At 42.3% G+C, this 19,911-nt stretch overlaps 2 protein-coding genes across 19 annotated transcripts in view; one reads left to right on the top strand and one right to left on the bottom strand.

Moving 5' to 3' along the window:
• The window catches only part of adgrl3.1 (adhesion G protein-coupled receptor L3.1), a 111,632-nt gene extending 107,162 nt beyond the window's left edge, over nucleotides 1–4,470 (bottom strand). For 11 of the 13 annotated variants that reach the window (XM_051385279.1, XM_051385280.1, XM_051385278.1 and 8 more), the window contains exon 1: nucleotides 3,752–4,237. The gene's annotated coding sequence lies outside the window, so the exon portion shown is untranslated. Of the gene's footprint in view, nucleotides 1–3,751; nucleotides 4,238–4,385 lie in introns of those variants that run through there. The other 2 variants (XM_051385272.1, XM_051385273.1) reach the window with 2 other exon arrangements.
• An 87-nt stretch (nucleotides 4,471–4,557) lies between these two features.
• The window catches only part of si:dkey-92j12.5 (multiple PDZ domain protein), a 40,537-nt gene continuing 25,183 nt past the window's right edge, over nucleotides 4,558–19,911 (top strand). For 5 of the 6 annotated variants that reach the window (XM_051385268.1, XM_051385270.1, XM_051385267.1 and 2 more), the window contains exons 1-19: nucleotides 4,558–5,610; nucleotides 6,338–6,433; nucleotides 7,336–7,502; nucleotides 8,854–9,081; nucleotides 9,385–9,453; nucleotides 9,676–9,798; nucleotides 10,307–10,390; nucleotides 10,968–11,075; nucleotides 11,275–11,377; nucleotides 11,576–11,667; nucleotides 12,102–12,315; nucleotides 12,650–12,724; nucleotides 13,345–13,424; nucleotides 13,613–13,759; nucleotides 15,221–15,409; nucleotides 15,554–15,715; nucleotides 16,118–16,327; nucleotides 17,518–17,688; nucleotides 19,259–19,382. In XM_051385268.1, coding sequence (XP_051241228.1) covers nucleotides 6,421–6,433; nucleotides 7,336–7,502; nucleotides 8,854–9,081; nucleotides 9,385–9,453; nucleotides 9,676–9,798; nucleotides 10,307–10,390; nucleotides 10,968–11,075; nucleotides 11,275–11,377; nucleotides 11,576–11,667; nucleotides 12,102–12,315; nucleotides 12,650–12,724; nucleotides 13,345–13,424; nucleotides 13,613–13,759; nucleotides 15,221–15,409; nucleotides 15,554–15,715; nucleotides 16,118–16,327; nucleotides 17,518–17,688; nucleotides 19,259–19,382 — 2,359 coding nt within the window. In that variant the 5' untranslated portion in view covers nucleotides 4,558–5,610; nucleotides 6,338–6,420. The remainder of the gene's footprint in view (nucleotides 5,611–6,337; nucleotides 6,434–7,335; nucleotides 7,503–8,853; nucleotides 9,082–9,384; nucleotides 9,454–9,675; nucleotides 9,799–10,306; nucleotides 10,391–10,967; nucleotides 11,076–11,274; nucleotides 11,378–11,575; nucleotides 11,668–12,101; nucleotides 12,316–12,649; nucleotides 12,725–13,344; nucleotides 13,425–13,612; nucleotides 13,760–15,220; nucleotides 15,410–15,553; nucleotides 15,716–16,117; nucleotides 16,328–17,517; nucleotides 17,689–19,258; nucleotides 19,383–19,911) is intronic. The other variant, XM_051385269.1, reaches the window with a different exon arrangement.

Here is a 19,911-nt window from a genome sequence, read left to right as displayed (position 1 = left end):
GTTATGTTTGGTATTTGTGTTTAAAAAATTACTTCACAGGTGCCCAATTAGCTCACTGGGTAGAGCTGGCGACCCATGTACCGAGGCTGACTCCTTGCTGCAGCGGCCCAGGGTTCGAATCCGACTTGTGGCCCTTTGCTGCGTGTCATCCCCTCTCTCTGTCTATCTTCAGCTGTCTCTATCATAAAGCCAATAAAAGCCCCCCAAAAAAATACTTTTAAAAAATTACTTCACTGCTTAACAAAATAATACACTAATCAATAAACTCTAATTATTAGATTTAATCCATTGGACCATCTTTCTTTTTTGGCATAATACACTGATTGAGAACCATTGCTGATGCTGTTAGTAGTAGATTGATTACAATGTACTGCTAAACAATGCAATAACCATTGAGCAGGAACATGTATGACTTTCAGCGATACACACAAACAGACGGTATGAGCAGTCAAGCCAACAGTGTACATTTCTTCCAATCGGCCACAAAACGCAGACAGATAATAAGCTGTGGTGGTTCGAGCAGAAAGCCTTCAAACTGTTCCATATTTAGGCAGAGTAAGACATCTATCTCTGGCGGGCTATTCTAGTCGAGGCCATAGGAGCAATGAGTCAGAGAATGCCCTGAGATCTGACAGCCAGTCGTCCACTACTGGTTTCCCCGTTTCCTAAGCATAGATCTAATCAGGTAGCAAAGTAACTGCGTAGACCTCTCGCATGGTCTGAACCTCTAATAGGGTTGAATGATATCGGAGGCGAGTTTCACACATTAAGAGAGGTGAACTGAGCTGATAGCTCCAGTCGATGGTGGAAAATAGACAGAGCCGGGGTTTTTCTTTGAGGGACGGGAGAGGGTAGGAGGAAGGATGTGTTAACACATGACCGAGTGCTTTAGGTGGATGAGGAAGACGGGCAAGGATCTGGCCTCATTATTTCAATATGGGAGAGAGATGTCGTCTAGCACAGGAAGGGGCTTTTGAATTAGGTTAAACTCAGCACACAAAGTGGGGCTGGGACTAGGAATGTGAATCATCATCGCATTAGGAAACAGTGCCGTGCAGTGAAATTCAGCAGCTCTGCTTTCATTGAAACTTAATATTATTATTGCAGAATTAGGATTTGTTTTGGTTTTTCTCACAGCTTAACCCACTAGAGTGACAATTTATTTATGCAGCAAGGTTGGTTGTCTCAGTGCGCACAATAAACAGCACCTTCTGTTTATCTACAAGGCTCTCTGACACAAACCTTTACCTTGCTATGCATAAATTACCTAAATAGAGGACTGGATCCAAGGAACTTTTTTTTAACGCTTGCTAAAATGGTTTTGGGAAAATCAGCCCTTAGGTTCTATGTGCCCACTAAACTGAATTAATTGCACAAGTGTTGAAGTTAGACTCTCTAATAACCCTTGACGATGGAAATAGAGACTTCAACTAACAGTTACACTTGTTACAAAACAGATTATATGCCTGCTTGTCTCAATATTCTAGTGTGTCTGTTACTGCCTGTCTGCAATGGATCATGTTGTCTGCCAAGGTATATTTTCATTATCTCAGGGTTTCAGTGTGCACGCAAGATGTTTAACATATGATCCCTTGTTCAAATCGCAGGCTGCTTCCATTGCAGGGTTGGATAATGTTTTTGGAGCCAACCAGATCTAAAGCAAATATTTTGTTACATTAACAGCTCTAAACAAAGAAAGTCAGTCCACGGTCAATCAAGCAGAACAATCCAAATTAGCACAACCATTCGTAATTTGCACCCTGTTTTCCCCACCAAGGAGCTTTTGTCTTTTCTTGTGCATCATAACAAGTGAAATGAATCAGTGACCTAATTAAAGGAGAACAGACAGACGTACAGTCAGCAGAATGCTTGATTGCTGCTATTGCACATTATATGGCTTCAGGTTCTTCAGCAACATCAGTGCTGCCGTATGGGTGTCACTTACTTAACGTGCCCCAAGATGCTCTTTGACACACCTTGCATTCATGGTGTGATGTCTGACAAACATCCCGTGGCCCTCCAGAGAGGCTACCCAGGCCTGTCAGAAAAGTAAACCAAAAGCATCCACTGTAGCTGGTGTACGTTTGGACAGGAACAACACAAATACTATTGAAGCTACATTTTTCTCCACTGTTAAAACTAGATAAACAACTTGTCAGACACCTACAGCCAACAACTCCAGGACTTGAACAGCAAAATACAATATTTTCTTTCCCTTCCTTCTCAAACATTTACAACAAACAATCAACTTGGCGTACGAATGCAACCAAGGAACTGTAGGATAACTTAGACACAAACAGATGCACTGATGACAAATGATTTAGTGATATTCATCTCATCCACAAACATAATAATCTCCTTGGAGACAGGCCTGTGCTTTACCAGAAGCTGCCAAAATAGCATCCAAGCAAATCTATGTCAAATTTCTTCCAACGTAGATATACAGATAATTGCACTGACCATTTTCCAACCTGCTCTGTGGATTCCTTGGAGCCACTTTTCTTAGCTGCAGCATTCACAGATGAGTCAACATAGGCCTATTCTAAACCACTCCAACCAACACTATATAGCTTACATTCAGCCTTTATATCACACTGAACACTGAGATCTACAGAGGAGCTTGCACGCACTCATCTTTACTGATTTGTCATTTGAATGTTGAGAGTACTGATTCAAAGGGGCCAGTCTGCGGCCACCCAAGCAGACACAGACAGCAAGTGATTATTGAGGTTGGATTGCTAGATATCTGCATTCATTTGTGAGGCAGACCACCAATGATTAACCATATAGTTAATCACCAGTTTGGAGGCACAACGGGATTTAAGGCTATGAGTATTTGCTTTTGTTAAAGGGGAAAATCTGCTGATTGCAAAGAGTGCACACATACACATCTGTGGTCACAGAAATCTGAAGCAGGGTTGCTCTTTTCAAAAGAATTGTGCAACCTTCCGTAGTTTTTCAGCAGCAGATCAAGGTCATCTGCAACCCCGGGACGCCTCTTCTCCAGTAAATAAGAGCCATAGCTTTCACTCATGAATCCGCATGATTGACGTATCCTGGGGGTGCACTGGCCTGCTGGATGCTCCTTTTCTTACAGAGTAGCTGGATTTACTCTGGATTTTAGACTGCGGCTGACAAACCAACACAGCCCTGAAATAAACTAACTGCATTCCAATATACTCAAATGACAGGCACATGAAATGGGACTAAAAAAAACCCCCGAGGAACACTTCGTCTAATCTGTCATCCATCATACCAAAGCGTGCGATTTGTCATTGCGCCCTGCAGTGAGGCAGATACACGCGGCTACAGAATAATAATTATGTGTACACCTTGGCCGACAAGCCGTCATGCAATAATGTGATTGCATTGATTATTCGCCGGAGAGATAATAGGTATCATTGCTTATTACTTTGCCTCAGCGACACCTCGCATCCAAGCGACGCCCATCCAGCCACAAGTCGCCGGACCGTCATCTGAACATATACGGGAACTATATTACATTTTACCCCGCTGGTCCATTAGGGCCAGTTTCCGCGCCCCTGAAGTACAATAATCGCAGGCCACATTCCCATGGGCATCCGTGAGAACCAAAGTCAGCGCTGCCATAACGTTAGGCTGTTTCAGAGCAGGTCAGTGACAGACACAGGTTTGCATATAGCCAAGAGGTTTACCGACGTTCGCCAGCGATGTCTGCACAGAAAAAAAAAAAAAAACATCACATGTGAAGGAATAAAGTGCGGATCCTTACCGTATCACCAGTCGCAGCGATATAGGCGCATATATACACATCCAGCGCACAGAGGAGTCAGGAATAACCTTTTCTGCGCTCTTTCATACAGTCCCCAGAACGCAGATCTTTGGATCGAAATAATTCTTCCCAGTCGATGAATAATTTCACCGCCTCGACTCCGGGTCTGTAGTTAATTCTTTTATGCTGCTGCTGCAAAAAAAAACAAAAAAAACCGACGTGGGTAAAAATGACCGAAAGACAGGATGGAGATAAAGCTGAGGGTGTAATAAACCAATAGCTGCGTGCTTAGTATCCCGATCAGCGCTCACACAGGAGGATGTATCGCGTCCGTGCAAATGCACTGAAGTCCAGTGAAGTGCTGGAGGAGGACAGAGGCGTTTTCTCTCTCTCTCTCTCTCTCTCTCTCTCTCTCTATCCGTCTGTCTGTATCCCTTCCTCCCCTCCCTCCCTTTTCTCTCTCTCTCTGTCTTTATCTTTCCCGGCTGCCTTTATGTTCTTACTGACTTCTGCTGAAGTCCACAGACGCAGAGCGCGGCAGAGCAGAGGACCGTGGTCAAACCCATACACACACACACACACTCACACACACACACACACGGAGGGAGAGAGAGAGGGGTCAGAAATGACAAACCAATTTGGAGGCGCGGTGGATGCTCGGTTGATCGAGCGCAGCCCGGCGAGAGGAGCGTTGCGTTGCAGGCGGGCGGGGAGCCGAGGGTGGGTAGGGAGGTGGGTGGGGAGGGGGTGATGATTCCTGCCTGGGGGATGCAGAGAGAGAGAGGGGGAGAGATGAAGTGGGGTGTCTGGTGGAAAACATGGAACTGGATCTGGCTCCTAAATCTCTGGACCTAGGGCTCCACCTGCCGTGTGAAAACACACGGGGGGGCTGCCAAGCTTCACGGCCAGGACGGTTTAACGAAATCCATTAGATCCCCAGTGGACATGATTGTGACTCAAGAAGCTCCAAACTGAGAGGGGCTTTTTTTTGTTGTTAAACATGACTTGCTGTATGATTGCATTGTGCCTTTGGGTGACAACTGCAATATATACAGTTGGTACAGTTCCATTCATTGTCCATTCCCAGCTGAATAAAAGCGGCATAAAAGTGAAATCACAATCCTCATCCATTAAATGGCTCGTTATGGTCCCTGGACCCCAGTTTGGGGATTTAGAAAGCAAGACAAAAGCGGTGTGCCCGCTAGGGGTCTACTAGGCAAACATCGAGCAATTGATAGAATTCATACAAGCAATGGAAATGTTATTTGAAAATTTGAAAAATTAAAATGAGTCATTTAATATAAAAAAATGTTGACTTTCCTCCAGATAACATGCGTAAATTAAAATAAATGCATACCTAATGTCCTTCCATGGCAATCTACTTTTCCATTATATCCTTTCTTATTATATTCTCACTTTTTTTGTCATTAATTGTTCTCTAATGAAGACACTGGACATGGGCTGTGCAGGAGCGAGTTTGGAGTTTACTTGGCTGTCACCATAATATTTACAAGCATTGTGTGCATAGTGTCCCGCTGATGCATTACAGGATTACTTAGTGTAGGCTACTTCTTTTTCATTAGGGATGAGCCCTCTGTGCCTGAAGATCAGAGGGTGACATGCGCACTGCGCGGAGCGCTCACAAGCCGCGGACACAATGCTGGAAAATAAAGCGCACAGCTTGGTTCTTGATATCTTGCCGTTTCTCCATAAGCTGTTATGACTTGTCCCATCGGGAAAGTGTCATTCTTTGTATTTGCTACAGGTAAATTCACCCTGCGGACTGGTGGAGGTGGTGAATCTGCTGTGCTTGGAGCTCAGTGGGGACCTGTTGATAGCCCACCGGCGCTGCAATGGAGGTGAGATGAGGCTTTCTGCAACAAGCGATTGTGAACTGTCCGTGATGTCCGTCTGTTCGTCACAGTAATAGGTCTAATGTGGCCAGGTCATTTCTAAAGAAATTATCAGACTGTCTTGTAAATTACATATCAAATTAGTAGCTAATGGGCCTGGGTAATTAGTGTAAATCCTTCATCTGTAATGATTTTTTATTATTATTCTGAAGCAGTCAACATCATTTTGATATCAACAGGTATAAGATACAGATTTCATTAGGCTGCCGTGAAGGGCATATAAGTACTGCGATACCCCTCGTGCCTATCAATGGCCCCTAATTAGATTTCAGATGAGACGTTGTCATTTCCAGCCCATCGTTTTACAAATCAAATCATGTCATTGCTATCATGCTTTGATGCTATACAGGCTCCCCCTCAAGTCAGAATGGTCGGGAGGCCATGTGTCGCAGTTAATTACCATCACTGGCTGATAAAGCCTTTTGGAGAAGATTTAAATCCTGCTAAAGAGCATTAGTGTACAAGCAAGGCGCTTGCAAGCAAGCATTGCCTTGGAAGAGAAGATGTAGGTAAATGATACATGTTACATAACAGATGTAAAATATACAGACTAACAGACTAATAAAAGTGTCTCACTCATATTTGTATCAACAGGAAACCTTAATTCAGAAATAAACTGTAAATGTAAATAGACTATCTGTACAAGGCTTGTTTGTGGTTTTTCATGTTGCAGGTGCCAGAAAGAGAAGAATGACATTTAACTGAGACAAAGAGTCACAAAAGAAAGAGTTCATCCAAACAATCTGTCAGGCTACGATGGAGATCATGGGTAAGCGCACTCAGTGACCTGCAGATGTAGAGTACTGTTTAAAGCCAAACATGTTCCAGTAACTTAAGTAAGACTCCCCACAACTTCCATCTTCAGAGGCTTACAATTAGGGTGTAAGGCATGGGTGCCACAGCCAGATAGGAGAGAATAGTTACATGTACAGGTGGCACAGGACTCACAGTCTGGTCGGTAGTCAAAACTTTGCGGTAAAGAGTTTACAGGGTCTTAACCTTCTGCCACATACAATTACTGCAATTGTGGCTTGTGCTAATTAGCTTCACACTTAAGCTCACAGTTAATAAACAAGGGCAATATGACCTGACACCACATTTCAGTCGTTGCCTTTGCTTTTTAGTGCTGCAGAATGGACGGCACATCCTTCTTTAGCACTCTTTTCTTGGTAAGGTTTACTTGTTTACCCTCTTACAAAAGAACATTTCGTTCAGGTTTTGACCACAAGTGAACCCAGTATTTTGCAGTTTGAAATTGAATAACTTTGGCAGAAAATGTGACAGTGTTTAAAAAACCTTGGAATTGAGAGAACTCACTCTCTAGCAGCCATGGTTCAGGGATATTTTTTCAGACAAGCACACTTCCTGTCCACTCAAACCTGCAGACCTCAGTTTGTTTTTAATACGTATCACACTGTGGATCAGTGCTGACAGAGGACGTCATTCTGGATTATAATGACAAATGTTGTATTTTAAGTCATTTTGCAAGACTTGAGAAAATATTTTTATTTTTCCATCAGCCCCTTTGACATTAATAGCTTATTTTCAAAAGTCCGGCTTTGTGTCAGGGTCACACAACATCTGCTGCAACATGTTGAAACTAACGCAAAGCGAAAACGGGGGAGAAACCTGTTTCTAAAATGACACAAATGATATATGATTCCACTGCAGATACTCAGCGTGCCTTGGAGGCTGTGGAGAGACTGCAAGCCAAACTGAAGGAGAGAGGAGAGGCCCCCACGCAGGAGAAACTCTCCCTGCTAAAGACTGTCCTGCAGAGCCCCCTGTTCCATCATATACTCAGCTTACAGCAAGCTCAGCGGAAGCCCCCACCGAAGGTACAGCATGAACATGAGTGTGTGGGCGTTTGGTGTATATTGAATGGTAGGGAAGGAGCCGGAATCATTCCCAAAATACTGAATGCAGGAACCAAACTGGATGAGTAATCAGCTTACCTAAGCTTACCACTAAAACCCTGAGAAAGAGAGAGAGGGACAGAGCGAGAGAGCGAGAGGGGAAGGAAGAAGTGGCTACATATAATGTCTAGGAGTTTGTAAAAGTCATCTGTGACATTGTTATAAGTTTTGAGCTGATGTGTGTGTGGGATGTTGTCCTGGTGGTGGCCGATATAAGTCACCAAGCAATGTTTATTTACATACATAGCCTACCACTGTGTGTTCACACATATGTACATGGTTTACATTTATGAGACCATCAAGGCATATAACTTAGTCGGCGGTCTGTAATCATCACGGCTTTGTGACTGTCTGTTGTGGTGTACTGTAATAGGCTAACCCTATAAGTGCCACAGATCTACACACACTATGCATTATTACATTAGCATTGTGTGGTGTGAGCCTGTAGCCATTTAGCGTCTCTGCATTCCAGGAAACACGGAACTGGATTGTGTCGAAGGCTTCGGGATTTTTATCAGGACAGGCAGTGACACAGTTTTTATTTCTTAAATTCAGAGGTTTTTATATATAGCACTGAGAACATGAGTGTAAATTAATGGAGTGAGAAGTCGCTTATTAGTATTTTGTAGTATTCTGTCTTTTATTCTACTACTGCTATTTTAACAGGTGTCAAAGTTGTTAAAAATGATTAGCATACAGATCAGAAATAAGCATCTTGTGAAACTCCCTTTTAAACTTTGAAACAGCAAACCTTAAAGATAAAAGGGGACAGTTTTGTGGTTACATATTGAGCAGAAGCATTTATCTCAGGTCCACGTGTTCCTGCTCTCCTATCTCTCTGCTCCATTTAAAAGCTATCTTTCTGTACTTTTTTTCTTTGGCTAACACATATTTCCCCATTCTCCTTCCCACATCTTTGTTCATTGTCTCACAATGCCCTCCTTTCTCAATTTCTTTATCCTTTCTATTTCCCTCCATCACTCCCTCACCGTCATCCTGTCCTTCTCTGTGTCCATATCTCCTTTCTTCAATTAATGTCTCCACCTCTCTATCAATCCCTTTCTCCACCTTTTTATCTCCCTCATCCATTTCCCACCCAATCTTTCTCTTTCCCTTCCCTTGCATTCCCCCAATCCTTCTCTCACTCTTTTATTCCCTCTCGATCCTACCTGATCCATCTCTTTTACTTGCATCCTCTCCATTTTTACACTTTTATCCTCTACTTCCCATCTCTCCATGTGTCCTACCTATCCATCCCTTATTGCTCTCTCAGTCTAACCAGGGGAAGGGTATTTCCAAATCTGTTTCAATGAACTGTGGCCCCTGCCAGGGCATGGTACAGGGCATGAGTCATAGTGACTCCTACACATGGGCCATGGAGAACCGAAGGCCCAGCACTGCCAGATCCGTCCACAAGGATGGCAGCATATCTTCTCTGGGATCACAGGATCTGTCCTTCACAGACATCTACCCAGACAACTGCATTCACACTGAATCACAGGTACGTAAAATATCAGTTGTAAATGACAGAGATAATTCAGGAGGAGTTTAGTAATAGGGAGCAATTTATTCTTAAAGCACTCCGTCCATGAACCAACCAAATCGTTTTTCCTTTCAATTGTAAAATTTAACACACCGCCATTCCAAATGTCACATTTTACATTTGAGAATATAACATTACAAAACTCAAGCACAGTTGGATATTATATCAACTGAGGGTTTCAGCTGATCATAAGAGGCTGCTCACCTAACTCGATGTCATTTCAGGTTTGCTTTTGTTTTACACATAACATTTATTTTTTAGTACTGCACTCCCCCTCGAATCTCCCGCACCATGTCGATGGGGAGAAACCTGTCTGCTATTGCTCATGAGGTACAGTAAGCTTACATGTGAGGTGTTTCTGTAGACCTGGTGAACGTGTGTCTGTGGATGTACGTATTTACAGTAAACAAGAGAAGCAAACACGTTTACTGTAGCACTTCAACCTCTTAATGCGGTTTCACTTTTTGTTACCAGTTTAATTACAATAGATTTTTCTTCTCTCGCCTTTCCTGTCTCCCTCCCTCCTTCTTCTTTTAACCTCTGCCATGTAAGAAACGTCATGTGGAGATGATAGAGCTGATCAATGATGGGAAAGGGCTCGGTTTTGGCATCATAGGAGGCCGGAGCACAGGAGTGATGGTCAAGACCATCCTCCCTGGTGGAGCTGCAGGACAGGTAAATCCACCTGCCAATCAACCATAGCCAAACCTTAAATAGGCTAGCCAGTTGAGGGAATAGCTCAACATTTTGGGGAATATGTTTTTTTACTTGCAGAGGGTTAGATGAGAAGATCAATACCATTGTCATGCCTTAAATATTTAAGCTACAGCCAGGAGTTGGTTATCTTAGCTTAGTTTAAAGACAGACGGGAAGCAGTGGGAAACAGCCAACCTGGCTACAAAAAAACCCATACCATTAGCTCTTAAGCCCACTTACATGTTATATCTTATCTGTTTATTCCAAAAATTGAAGTCTAGCAACAAGAAATGGTGTTTTTACATAGAGTTGTGCTTCATATTTCACATGAGGCATTCTTCTCATCTGACTCTCAACAAGGAAGCAAATCAGTGTATTTCCCCAAATCTCAATCTTTTGCTTTTTTTTAAGTGTGTGGAGTAGAATATGCAGAAAGTGTACATTTTCAGATCACGCTAAATATTTGTGTTGTAACGCGGTTCCCTAGGATAAGCGCCTGCGTAGCGGAGATCAAATCCTGCGCATCGGAGATACAGATCTGGCGGGAATGAACAGCGAACAGGTGGCACAGGTAAGGTATCGTTTGTAAAAATGATTTGTCTGTAATGATAATGCTTTATGTAATTGGTGTTTAGCTAGGTTTTACGCAGTCAGACCCTTTTATTGTGTGTATCCACTGTTAGCCCATAGTTAATCCAATAAAAAAAAACTGTTCACTGCTCTCTAACGAAGGTGGAACAGTTAACGAGACATACTTTTGCCAAATCATCCTTGAAATCTTTTCTCGAAACGTACTTGGACAAGCAACACAAAAGTGAGATATATGTTTTATCACAAGTGTTAAACACAAACAGGAATTTTCAGTTTTACAAGAGAAAAGACATCACAAGGGTGAAGAAGAACCGGTTGTTTTGAAAATTGTAGGTGTGGTTAACTGCCTCACATCTGTTAAAGAGCAGCACACAGCCGCCTCCCTGAGCTTCTCTATGGAACCATCTGGGATTGTTTCCTACGTAGCTGATGAGACACTCACAGGTGGCGCTAATATACTGTCTTTTTTTGGGCAGCTGTCTCTTTTTATGTTATTTATTTATTAATTGTCACACACTATCACTTTTCATCCGTTCACAAATGACCACCTGGCCCAGGTACTGCGAAATGCTGGTAACAAGGTGAAACTGCTCATCGCCAGGGATATTACCAAGGACAACCACCTTTCCTCTCCTGTCCTCAGCCAGGATAGCTTGGAAGACAAGGTGTGTGTGTGTGTGTGTGTGTGTGTGTGTGTGTGTGTGTGTGTGTGTGTGTGTGTGTGTTTGTGTGCACATAATTAAAAAAGTCAAATGCACTCTTTATGTAAAATAATTGGCTAATCAGTGACATTAAATATGTAACACAGTATTCTCTTAACCCAAAAGATGTGCATTATATGTTACTCTCTTTGCTTCTTTCCAGCTCAATGACTTGAATGATGACTATGAGTTCAATGTGCAGTTCACTAAAAACAGTCGTGGCCTGGGATTCACCATTTCTAGCTACATAGGCGACCTAAACTCAGGTATAATATCTACCAATTTTTAACTTTTTGAACAATCATCATTATTCCAAGCTATTTGATGGAGGCAAACTGGGGAAATAACACAGTTATGAATAATACCCCCTTAATGTAAGGCATTATTGATGATGTTTGAGTATAGAGCTACATTTACACAATCAATCCTAAAGGTTTTCCTTTAATTTATCTTGCTTTCCTCAGTCTACAGCGCTGGTGTTATAGTGAAGAGCATAGTGAAAGGCAGCACTGTGGATCAAGATGGACGCATCCACATTGGTGACATCATCCTATCTGTGAGTTCCACTACAACACAACAGATGGCTTTTTTTTTTTTTTATTGTGCTCTCTGACGACAAATACCTTGTTGTCTCAAATATATTCTCTGCTGAATTTTAACGATTTCAGCATCTCCAAATCTGCACAGTTTGCAACTTATAGTAGTTCCATACACACCAATTAGGGTCTTTTTAGCTGATGAAGGGGAATTCTTATAGTTTTAGTTTCTACTCCCATCCATCTCTTCATCATCTCTTATTTTTACCTATGCTTTCCATCTTGTTCTATTTTTGTTTTTGATTACTATTGATTTTTATTTTTTAATTTACCTGCTCTCACTGTACCTCCATACCATCCGCTCCATCCACAAAAAATGCTTCTGTCTCCTCCAACATACTCATGCTTTGATCCTGGCTCTCCCTACTTTTACATCTCTTGTCCCCTCACTTAGGTGGATGGGGTGAGCCTGCAGGGCTGCAGTGAGCAGCGTGCCATGGAGGTGCTGAGGAGGACGGGTCCACTGGTCAGACTGAGGTTGCTAAGGAAGTCTGTCTGTCTGAGCCACATTCTGCCCCCAGTTCCTCCCCTGCAGCCCCTCCGACACTCCCACAGCTTCCACGAGGGAAATCCCTACAGACTGGGCCTCAACAAGATTCAAGAGACAGGTGTTTTGTGCTGGGGAACATATTTGCTCAGCTGTATCGTAAGGGGATTGGTTTCAGAGTAACCGAGCAAATGGAGAACATGTGGTTTCACAGTATGAAAGTTATCAAGTTATGATCCACTGGTGCTACATGCACTGTCTGCTTAAATCATGACTGAATTACCTTTCTGATAACTGTTCAAACTAGCATATGAAGAACTTTGCTACCACCTGCATGTTGTCATCTCTCAAATGCTTGCTGGGAACTTGTACACATGATCTTTTTTTGATTCAAGTATGTTTGTGTGTATGCGGATCCCTGCGTGTATGCTCAAACGTGTTTCTCCGTCTCCCAGGAATCTGCTCGCTGCGTGAAATCTCCCGGCGAGCGGCATACGCCAACAGAAAACCCCGACACGATTCCAGAAACGGTAAGCTCCCCTTCCCATACTGCACTGCAATCTGGAACTGGATCATGGGACTTACTCTGATATGCTGATTGGGCTCAGGGAACAGCAATGTGGCAGTGAAGCATGCTCTTTGATGGGAGTCTATTTATAGTGTTGTGCAGTCATGCGTTTATCCAACTCATTCAGCTCATTCCAGATGATTTGTCTCTCACCCTGCCTGCATATATGGCTTTATTTAGACGAGCGTTTTTGGGCTTGATTAGAGAGTGCAAGCCAAATAAGCCCTGATTGCTGTGAGGCTTTAATAGATGAACAAGAAAACATAAGTTTGCCAAGAAATCATAAGATGGTGGGTGTGAATATTCATGGATGCCTGTAGTGTGGGCGTGTGCGTGTGTGTGTGTGCCTGTCTGAGTGGTTGTGGTTGACATCCGTGCTTTGCCACAAGGAGAATTATGTTGTCTTCTCCCTATAAAACAGCTGAGGTGATGTTTTTATATAGGATCCCATTCTTTATTGATTGGATCATCCTAGGCTAGGAATGGGAATGGGGATGTGTGCGCTTTTCTCTGTGTGCATATATGTGTGTGTGTGTATGTGATATGAGGGTAATTGTCTTTGTATGTGTGCAAATTTTATAGGAGTGAAACTGGCGCCGGCTGAGGAGGAAGACCTGAGGATGAGGTGGCAGCGTGCAGTCGGGCCGCGATATGAAGTTATTGTACGTCAAAACATTTCTAAAAACAAACTAAAGATAATTTTATTGTATGTATGTAAATGCTGTATCATTTTATTTCATCCTGTGCCACATGTAATTAATGTCCATTTAAAGAAGTAAAAAACACATTTTACTTCAATTTGCTACTCTTCTTCTTTTTCCCACAATTCAACTTCACATCACTCTTTCAGGTTTGTCATCTGGAGCGTTTCAGTGAGACAAGTGGTCTTGGTATCAGTCTGGAGGCTCGGGCAGGACATCATTATCTGTGCTCCGTTTTACCTGAGGGGCCTGTGGGCCAAAGTGGCAAGATCTTCAATGGAGACCAGATAATGGAGGTAACTGACTGATCCTTTCTGCTATGAGATCATGTAAAGTGGAGTGATATATAATTTGTGTGGAACTGATGGATTAGCGATAGTTTCTTACTATACTAAACCATAACATATAGTTTAGTCAGGAAAACTTTTTTAAAAAGAAAACTTTATTTCCAAATGCACAATGTTATATTTGGCAATATGGCTCTGTTCTGGGAGCTCCTTGCCCTTCCAAGTGCATATATGGAAAGCCTAAGACAAGGAGAGCAGCAGCAAAGACCCCCAGGGTACAGAACAGAGCAGGCATCAATGACAACAGAAAGGACATTGATTAAATCAGATACAGCAGAGCTTGTTCTGTGAGCTGAGCCTGACTTCATGGCTGGCCTAAACTCATGCTGTGCTCAATTTGTGTATTTTTTTCATTTTACATTATAGTTAACTTGTTAACCAAAACCAAGTGTGGAAAAATATTTTAATTTAGTATTTTAGTGAACTAAATGAAATAAAAATATATAGGAAATGTCTTTAGTTTTAGTCTTTGTTAATTTGTCAAGACGACAAGAATAAGAAAGTGTTTTTATTGAGACTGGGATGTCTGAACTTTTTAAACCTTGCCTTCCACAAATATCACCCATATTACAATAAAAAATCAAAACTAATAAGCTTAACTAAACCTGAACATTTACCATTTACCAACACTAAAAACTAAACTTACTGTGCAAACCCACTCTGGAAACTTACTGAAACTAAACTGAATTTTAAAACGAAAATGAAAAATAAAATAAAAATAAATCTGCAGTAAACACCACACATTGTCAAGTACAGTATGCAACTTTTTCCCTTAAGGCAGCAATAGACAGTCATAAGAAGGTGGGTGTGAGTATGTGTGCCTCTGTGTATTTGTGCTTGTACTGTAGTGGGGGGGGGGGCTCGCCCTCCTCCCCCTCCACTGGGCAAGTTCACGCACCCACACGTATCGCTCATCATGATGAGCAGTCTGATGAACTCTTGGACAATGTACTGTAGCTTTGCTCGCAATATAGAAAGCACTACAAACTAGCTTGTGTTCTTTGTAGCTTTGAGTGCACAGCAGACATCTGTGTTGCAGCTCAACCCTTTGATCTCCTTCAGACAACATCAGTGCGGGAAAACCATTGTCCAGTTCCGTTTTTATACGAGCCTCACGTGGTTACTGCTTTCAGCTTTAATTGTTTTTTCTGTGGCTTGATGTACCCTGACCATTAATTGCACCATGATACCAAAAACTGAAATACCACTCAAGATATCAAATTTTAGGGCTGATTTAGTCATGTACACTCATAGAAACAGTTACAGACAGACACAAATATACAATAAAGTCTTTTTCTTTAACCTTTGATTAGCAGTACAGGTATTTTTCAAAAGCTAGAAGCATGACTCAGCCAATCACTGACCATAGGAATATCCAGTTTAGAAATAATGAATGTGTCTTCCTGGCAGGTGAATGGGATCCCTCTCATTGGAGAGACACATAAGGAGGTGGTCAATATTTTGAAGGAGCTGCCGATGCACGTTTGCCTGGTGTGTTCTCGCATCGTACCCCCTGTAATTCCCGACAGCGATGAGGAAGATGACGACGATGATGTCCGTCTCACCCTGAAAGAGCTGCTGGCCGAGTTCAATGACAAAGTAAAGGGATACATGAATGAATGGATGAACCATGTTAGAATTGTTACACAAATTTAAACAACGTCAGACACGCCACCAACGTGACACTTTCTTGCAAATTGATCCCCTTTCCTGTGTCCTCTCTCTCCCCTCTGCTCGTCCCAGTTGGACCAGGGCTGTGTCATTCCCTGTCCTACGGCTGAGGACATCACCAAGCGTGGTGTGCCCCCCATGTCACCTCCTCTGGCCATGTGGGAAAGAGAGGCTCAGGTGGTTGAGCTGGAGAAAGGCGAGTCGGGACTGGGCTTCAGTATCCTGGACTACCAGGTCAGAGACATGCCCCTGAGCCTTTCTACAAATAGAACCGACTGGAATAGGCTGCAGTCTAAGAATATCAGTGTCAGGTTGGATAGGATGAACACATACTAAGAAAATATAGAAGCATGTGGACTCCTTGTATTCTCTATATTTGTGCTCTAAACTGTTGAGTACTCTCTAAATTGCTGTTCCATTTTAGATTAAATACACGTTCAATCTGTAGCAAAAATCATGTATAATGAAATAGTCCCCCCCCCATCCATTTTCTTTTGTACTATACACTTGTTCTGTTATTCTATGGTTTAACTGCATTCAACTGTCTTTTCAATCCACAATGTAGCTAATTTATCTTAGATTTTTACATGTATATCTTCAGCAAACCATCCGCTCCATCCTTATGTCAAACTCTAGGATCCAGAAGATGCCACTAAAACAGTTCTTGTAATCCGGTCCTTGGTGGCTGGAGGTGTAGCAGATCGTGATGGCCGCCTGCTACCTGGTGACCGACTCATGTTTGTTAATGAAACCGACTTGGAAGGCTCCAGCCTGGATTATGCCGTGCACGTCCTGAAGTCCACCGGCTATGGCCCTGTCCACATTGGAGTTGCCAAACCACTGCCGGTATGTAAAGAGAAATTTTATTAGTGTGCAAACTGTACCATGGTTTTTCGGGGAGATCACGATTTCTTATAGTATGGGGGGGTGGCTGCTTGTGATTGACTCACAGTATGCTGACTACAAAACAGAGCAATGAATAATAGCAATTCAGCATGCAAACTGAGTGGGACTAAGAAAAGGATCTCTGAGTGAAAGCGAGTAGAGTTTATGATATTGTGATGCTCTTCAGTGGTGATGGCAAGAAAAGCATGCATGCTGGTGTCTTTATTAAAATGAATTAGATCACTCTAATGCATGAATCATATGTCTAATAGTCTAATTTATACATGATTCATGATGATGAAGATACAAAGAGATAGAAGTGCATGGAAAAAATAGCATATTGACAATATATATAATATATTTCTGAGAGCCCCCGCCCCACAAAATTTCACAACTCATGTTTTCTGGGGAGCTTGTGTTATATTAAGAGGAGCAAAGCTCCCGCTGGCTTCCCCTGTAGTTCACATCCTGAATTTAGCACTTAATTCAATTTGATAAGGAGGTAAATTTCCATTTTAGCAATATCAATATAAATCATGTTGAAGTAAGTTTTCTTGAAGATTAAATCAGAAACTGTTGGGTAAAATAATACTAAAGTATAAATTGTATGGCAAAAACTGATGATATATTGTCATACAGTATATATCACCACATTGCCCAACCCTATGTTCATCTAGGAAATTTGTTCTGAAACACACATTAATTATCATGGGCTGCAGTCTATGGACTCATGAACTCAAAAGTGGATTTTTTTTCATAAAATGATTTACCAAAATGAAATTGTATATTAATAAACTCATAAAAAAATACATTCATTTCCACTGACAGGCAGGACAATTACTTAAATGTATGTTTTTTTCTTGCAAGTACAGTATTTCCTCCCCCTTTTGTTGTGGACTGTGGCTTAGTAACAAGGAGCAGAGAATCCAGTTACAGGCCGTCTGAATATTTAATGCAGCTGAGAGATGAACACAATGCTCGACCACACTACAGATGGAGAGAGAAGGGGAGAGGAGAAGAGGGTGTCTAATTTACAGTCACCTTCTTTAGCCTGTTTGCTTCCATGTGAATTTACCCACTTTTAAGCACATAGCCAGTTTTTGTTTTTTTTACAAACTCCTTAGTTTCAACTTTGAATTTTGTATTCTCAGCTGGAACTGTGTGGTGGCTTAACGCCCATCTCAGAGAGGAGCACGCGGGCTTCCTGCGATGACACTGACAGCCACACTCAGGTCAGCCTGCTAGCTGAGGCAGGGGACGCTAACACCAACACTTTCAACTCTGAGGACAACAGCATCACCCAGCAGCATTACACGACAACGGTACGTCATACAACACAACATGAACATCAGTAAAATGAAATATTGCAGGTCAGTTCTTTGTACATACTTTCTGCTCAGTTTTTGGCTTTCGTGGTCAGAAAAACAGCAGAACTTGGATCCACAGGAGAGTAAAGGGCAGTTTGTTTGTCTCTTAGATTTGACAAAAAGTTAGGGCAGAGGTTGTCCATTTTTTATAGCACCGGTTTTATGTGCAGAAAATGTACTGTCCTTGTTGAAATTAAGTAGTTTAAAATGTTATTTTGTTCATAATTGTTCAACAATCGTGCACATTCATCTAACAGGATTCTTGTAAAATATTCTTGCTTGATGCTTTAGACTCAGCAGGAAACATCTTTGCAGTGACAGTTACAGTAACACTGCAGCAGTCTGAATGTTACAGTCCATCGCACAGGAAGCATTGCTCATTACCATGCAAACCCGAGATTCTGTGGGTAGCCATTTTAGTTGCTCTAAAGGAGATTACTATGACAGTGTCTGCTCTCTCTGCTCACGTTCTATAGTGGGGAGCTTAGAGCCACCTGTATCAGTATCACTGGGTCAGGTATAGAGAAAGTGCTCAGTGTCAAAGACTTGTTGCTCCATTGTGGCTTCAACTCAATCCTATTGAGGCAGCCTTTTGTTCTCGCTTTTGCTTAATTATCCACAATTACCTTTCAATGGAAAGTGCTTACCGCTTGCACGACATTGGCACCTGGTGTAGCACAAGGACAAACAGTGCTACACCAGGCTACACCACACACACACACAAAGAGACTCAGAGCAGCAAGTGTCACTGTGTTCTCATCAAAGACTGGCTTGTTGCAAAGGTAGCTTCAGAACTTCAGTGCTGCTTGTACTTTCTGTGAAGGTTCAAAGACGATCTCCTCGTTGCCCTTTTTCTTTGGGAAGTGCCGGGGGGGACCAAAGAAGTCTACCTTCTTGCATGTTTTACATTTCAGAATTACTCCAAAGGCCTTCACCTTGGAGAGTTAATAGTTGTTTGAAGTACTTTTTGTCTCATACCAGAAATCTGATTGGTTGTGATGATAGTAGGACTTTAGACCCACGTTATCTTTGCAATATGTATTACTTTTCTAGAAGTTGTAAGATTTGCTCCATGTAATGTTCCACAAAGCCTCTGTTCTGCAATTCCATCATAATGGCTGCTTCTCTATGGCCCTGTTATTTGTTCCACTCTTGACTTTTTAGCCATGTTAGCAGCAAGGCTCTAGGAATGTCAATCTCTCAGTTGGTCAGTCGGCCTGTTGGTTAATCCAGACTTAAATATCTCAACAAGTTAAACACCTCAACCAATATTGGATGAGGTTCACATTTGTGGCTCAGAGTGAAATATCTTGCCAACTATTTGATGCATTGTCGTGAACCTTTCTACAGATATTCAAGCTCTGACTTTTCCCCTTGCGTGGTAGCCTCAGCTGTACTTTGCATTTCTTGCTAATTAGCATGTTAGCATGCTAACATACTTAACCAATGGTGAACATGGTAAACGTTATACCTGCTCGTCCCACTGTCATGCTCTTACTCACCCATGCCCTCTGCTGTCTCTTAGGAAAATCAGCTGCGTCATCGTTTCGGCATCATGGAAGATGACGATAGGCAGCAAGCACCTCCACTGCCCCCCCGCACCAGCTTTGAGAGGACAATCACTGTTGTCCGGGGCAACCGTAGCCTTGGTATGTTCTCCGTCTTTCTCATGGTGATGGTGTCTTGGTGTGTGTACGTCGCTGGCATGGCAATAATGACGCTAATAGGCGGTGGTGATGACGACTGCCCTGAAGAGGAGTGGTGAAGTTATGTGCTCCTCATACCTGAGAGAGGCGATGATTACTGTGTGTATGTGTGTGTGTGTGTGTGTGTGTGTGTGTACTGTATGTGTGTGTGTTTGTCCGAGAGGCTAGTATGGGGGTCAAAGTAATGTGAAATAATCTTAAGAAGTAATATTAAAACCAATAAGTATATTTATTTGACTGAACTATATGTGTTTTTATACTTTAGTGTTGAGAGTACATTGTCTTTACTGCTCCAAGAGCAAGTCCAATGTCTGGCTGTTCAAACATGACAGGAAGGAAACAACAGGGTGTTGTGTCCAGGCACTCCTGCACTTTCATCTGAGGGCGCTATGCAAAGCATAAGGGAACAAACTCATTTGTAGTATGTAAACGTTCTCTAATAAGGCATTGCACACTTGTGTGTGTGTGAAAG

Source organism: Dicentrarchus labrax, unplaced genomic scaffold (genome assembly GCF_905237075.1).
Source record: "Dicentrarchus labrax unplaced genomic scaffold, dlabrax2021, whole genome shotgun sequence".
NCBI classification, from domain to species: domain Eukaryota; kingdom Metazoa; phylum Chordata; class Actinopteri; family Moronidae; genus Dicentrarchus; species Dicentrarchus labrax.
This window is presented reverse-complemented; position numbering and strand designations above follow the sequence as displayed.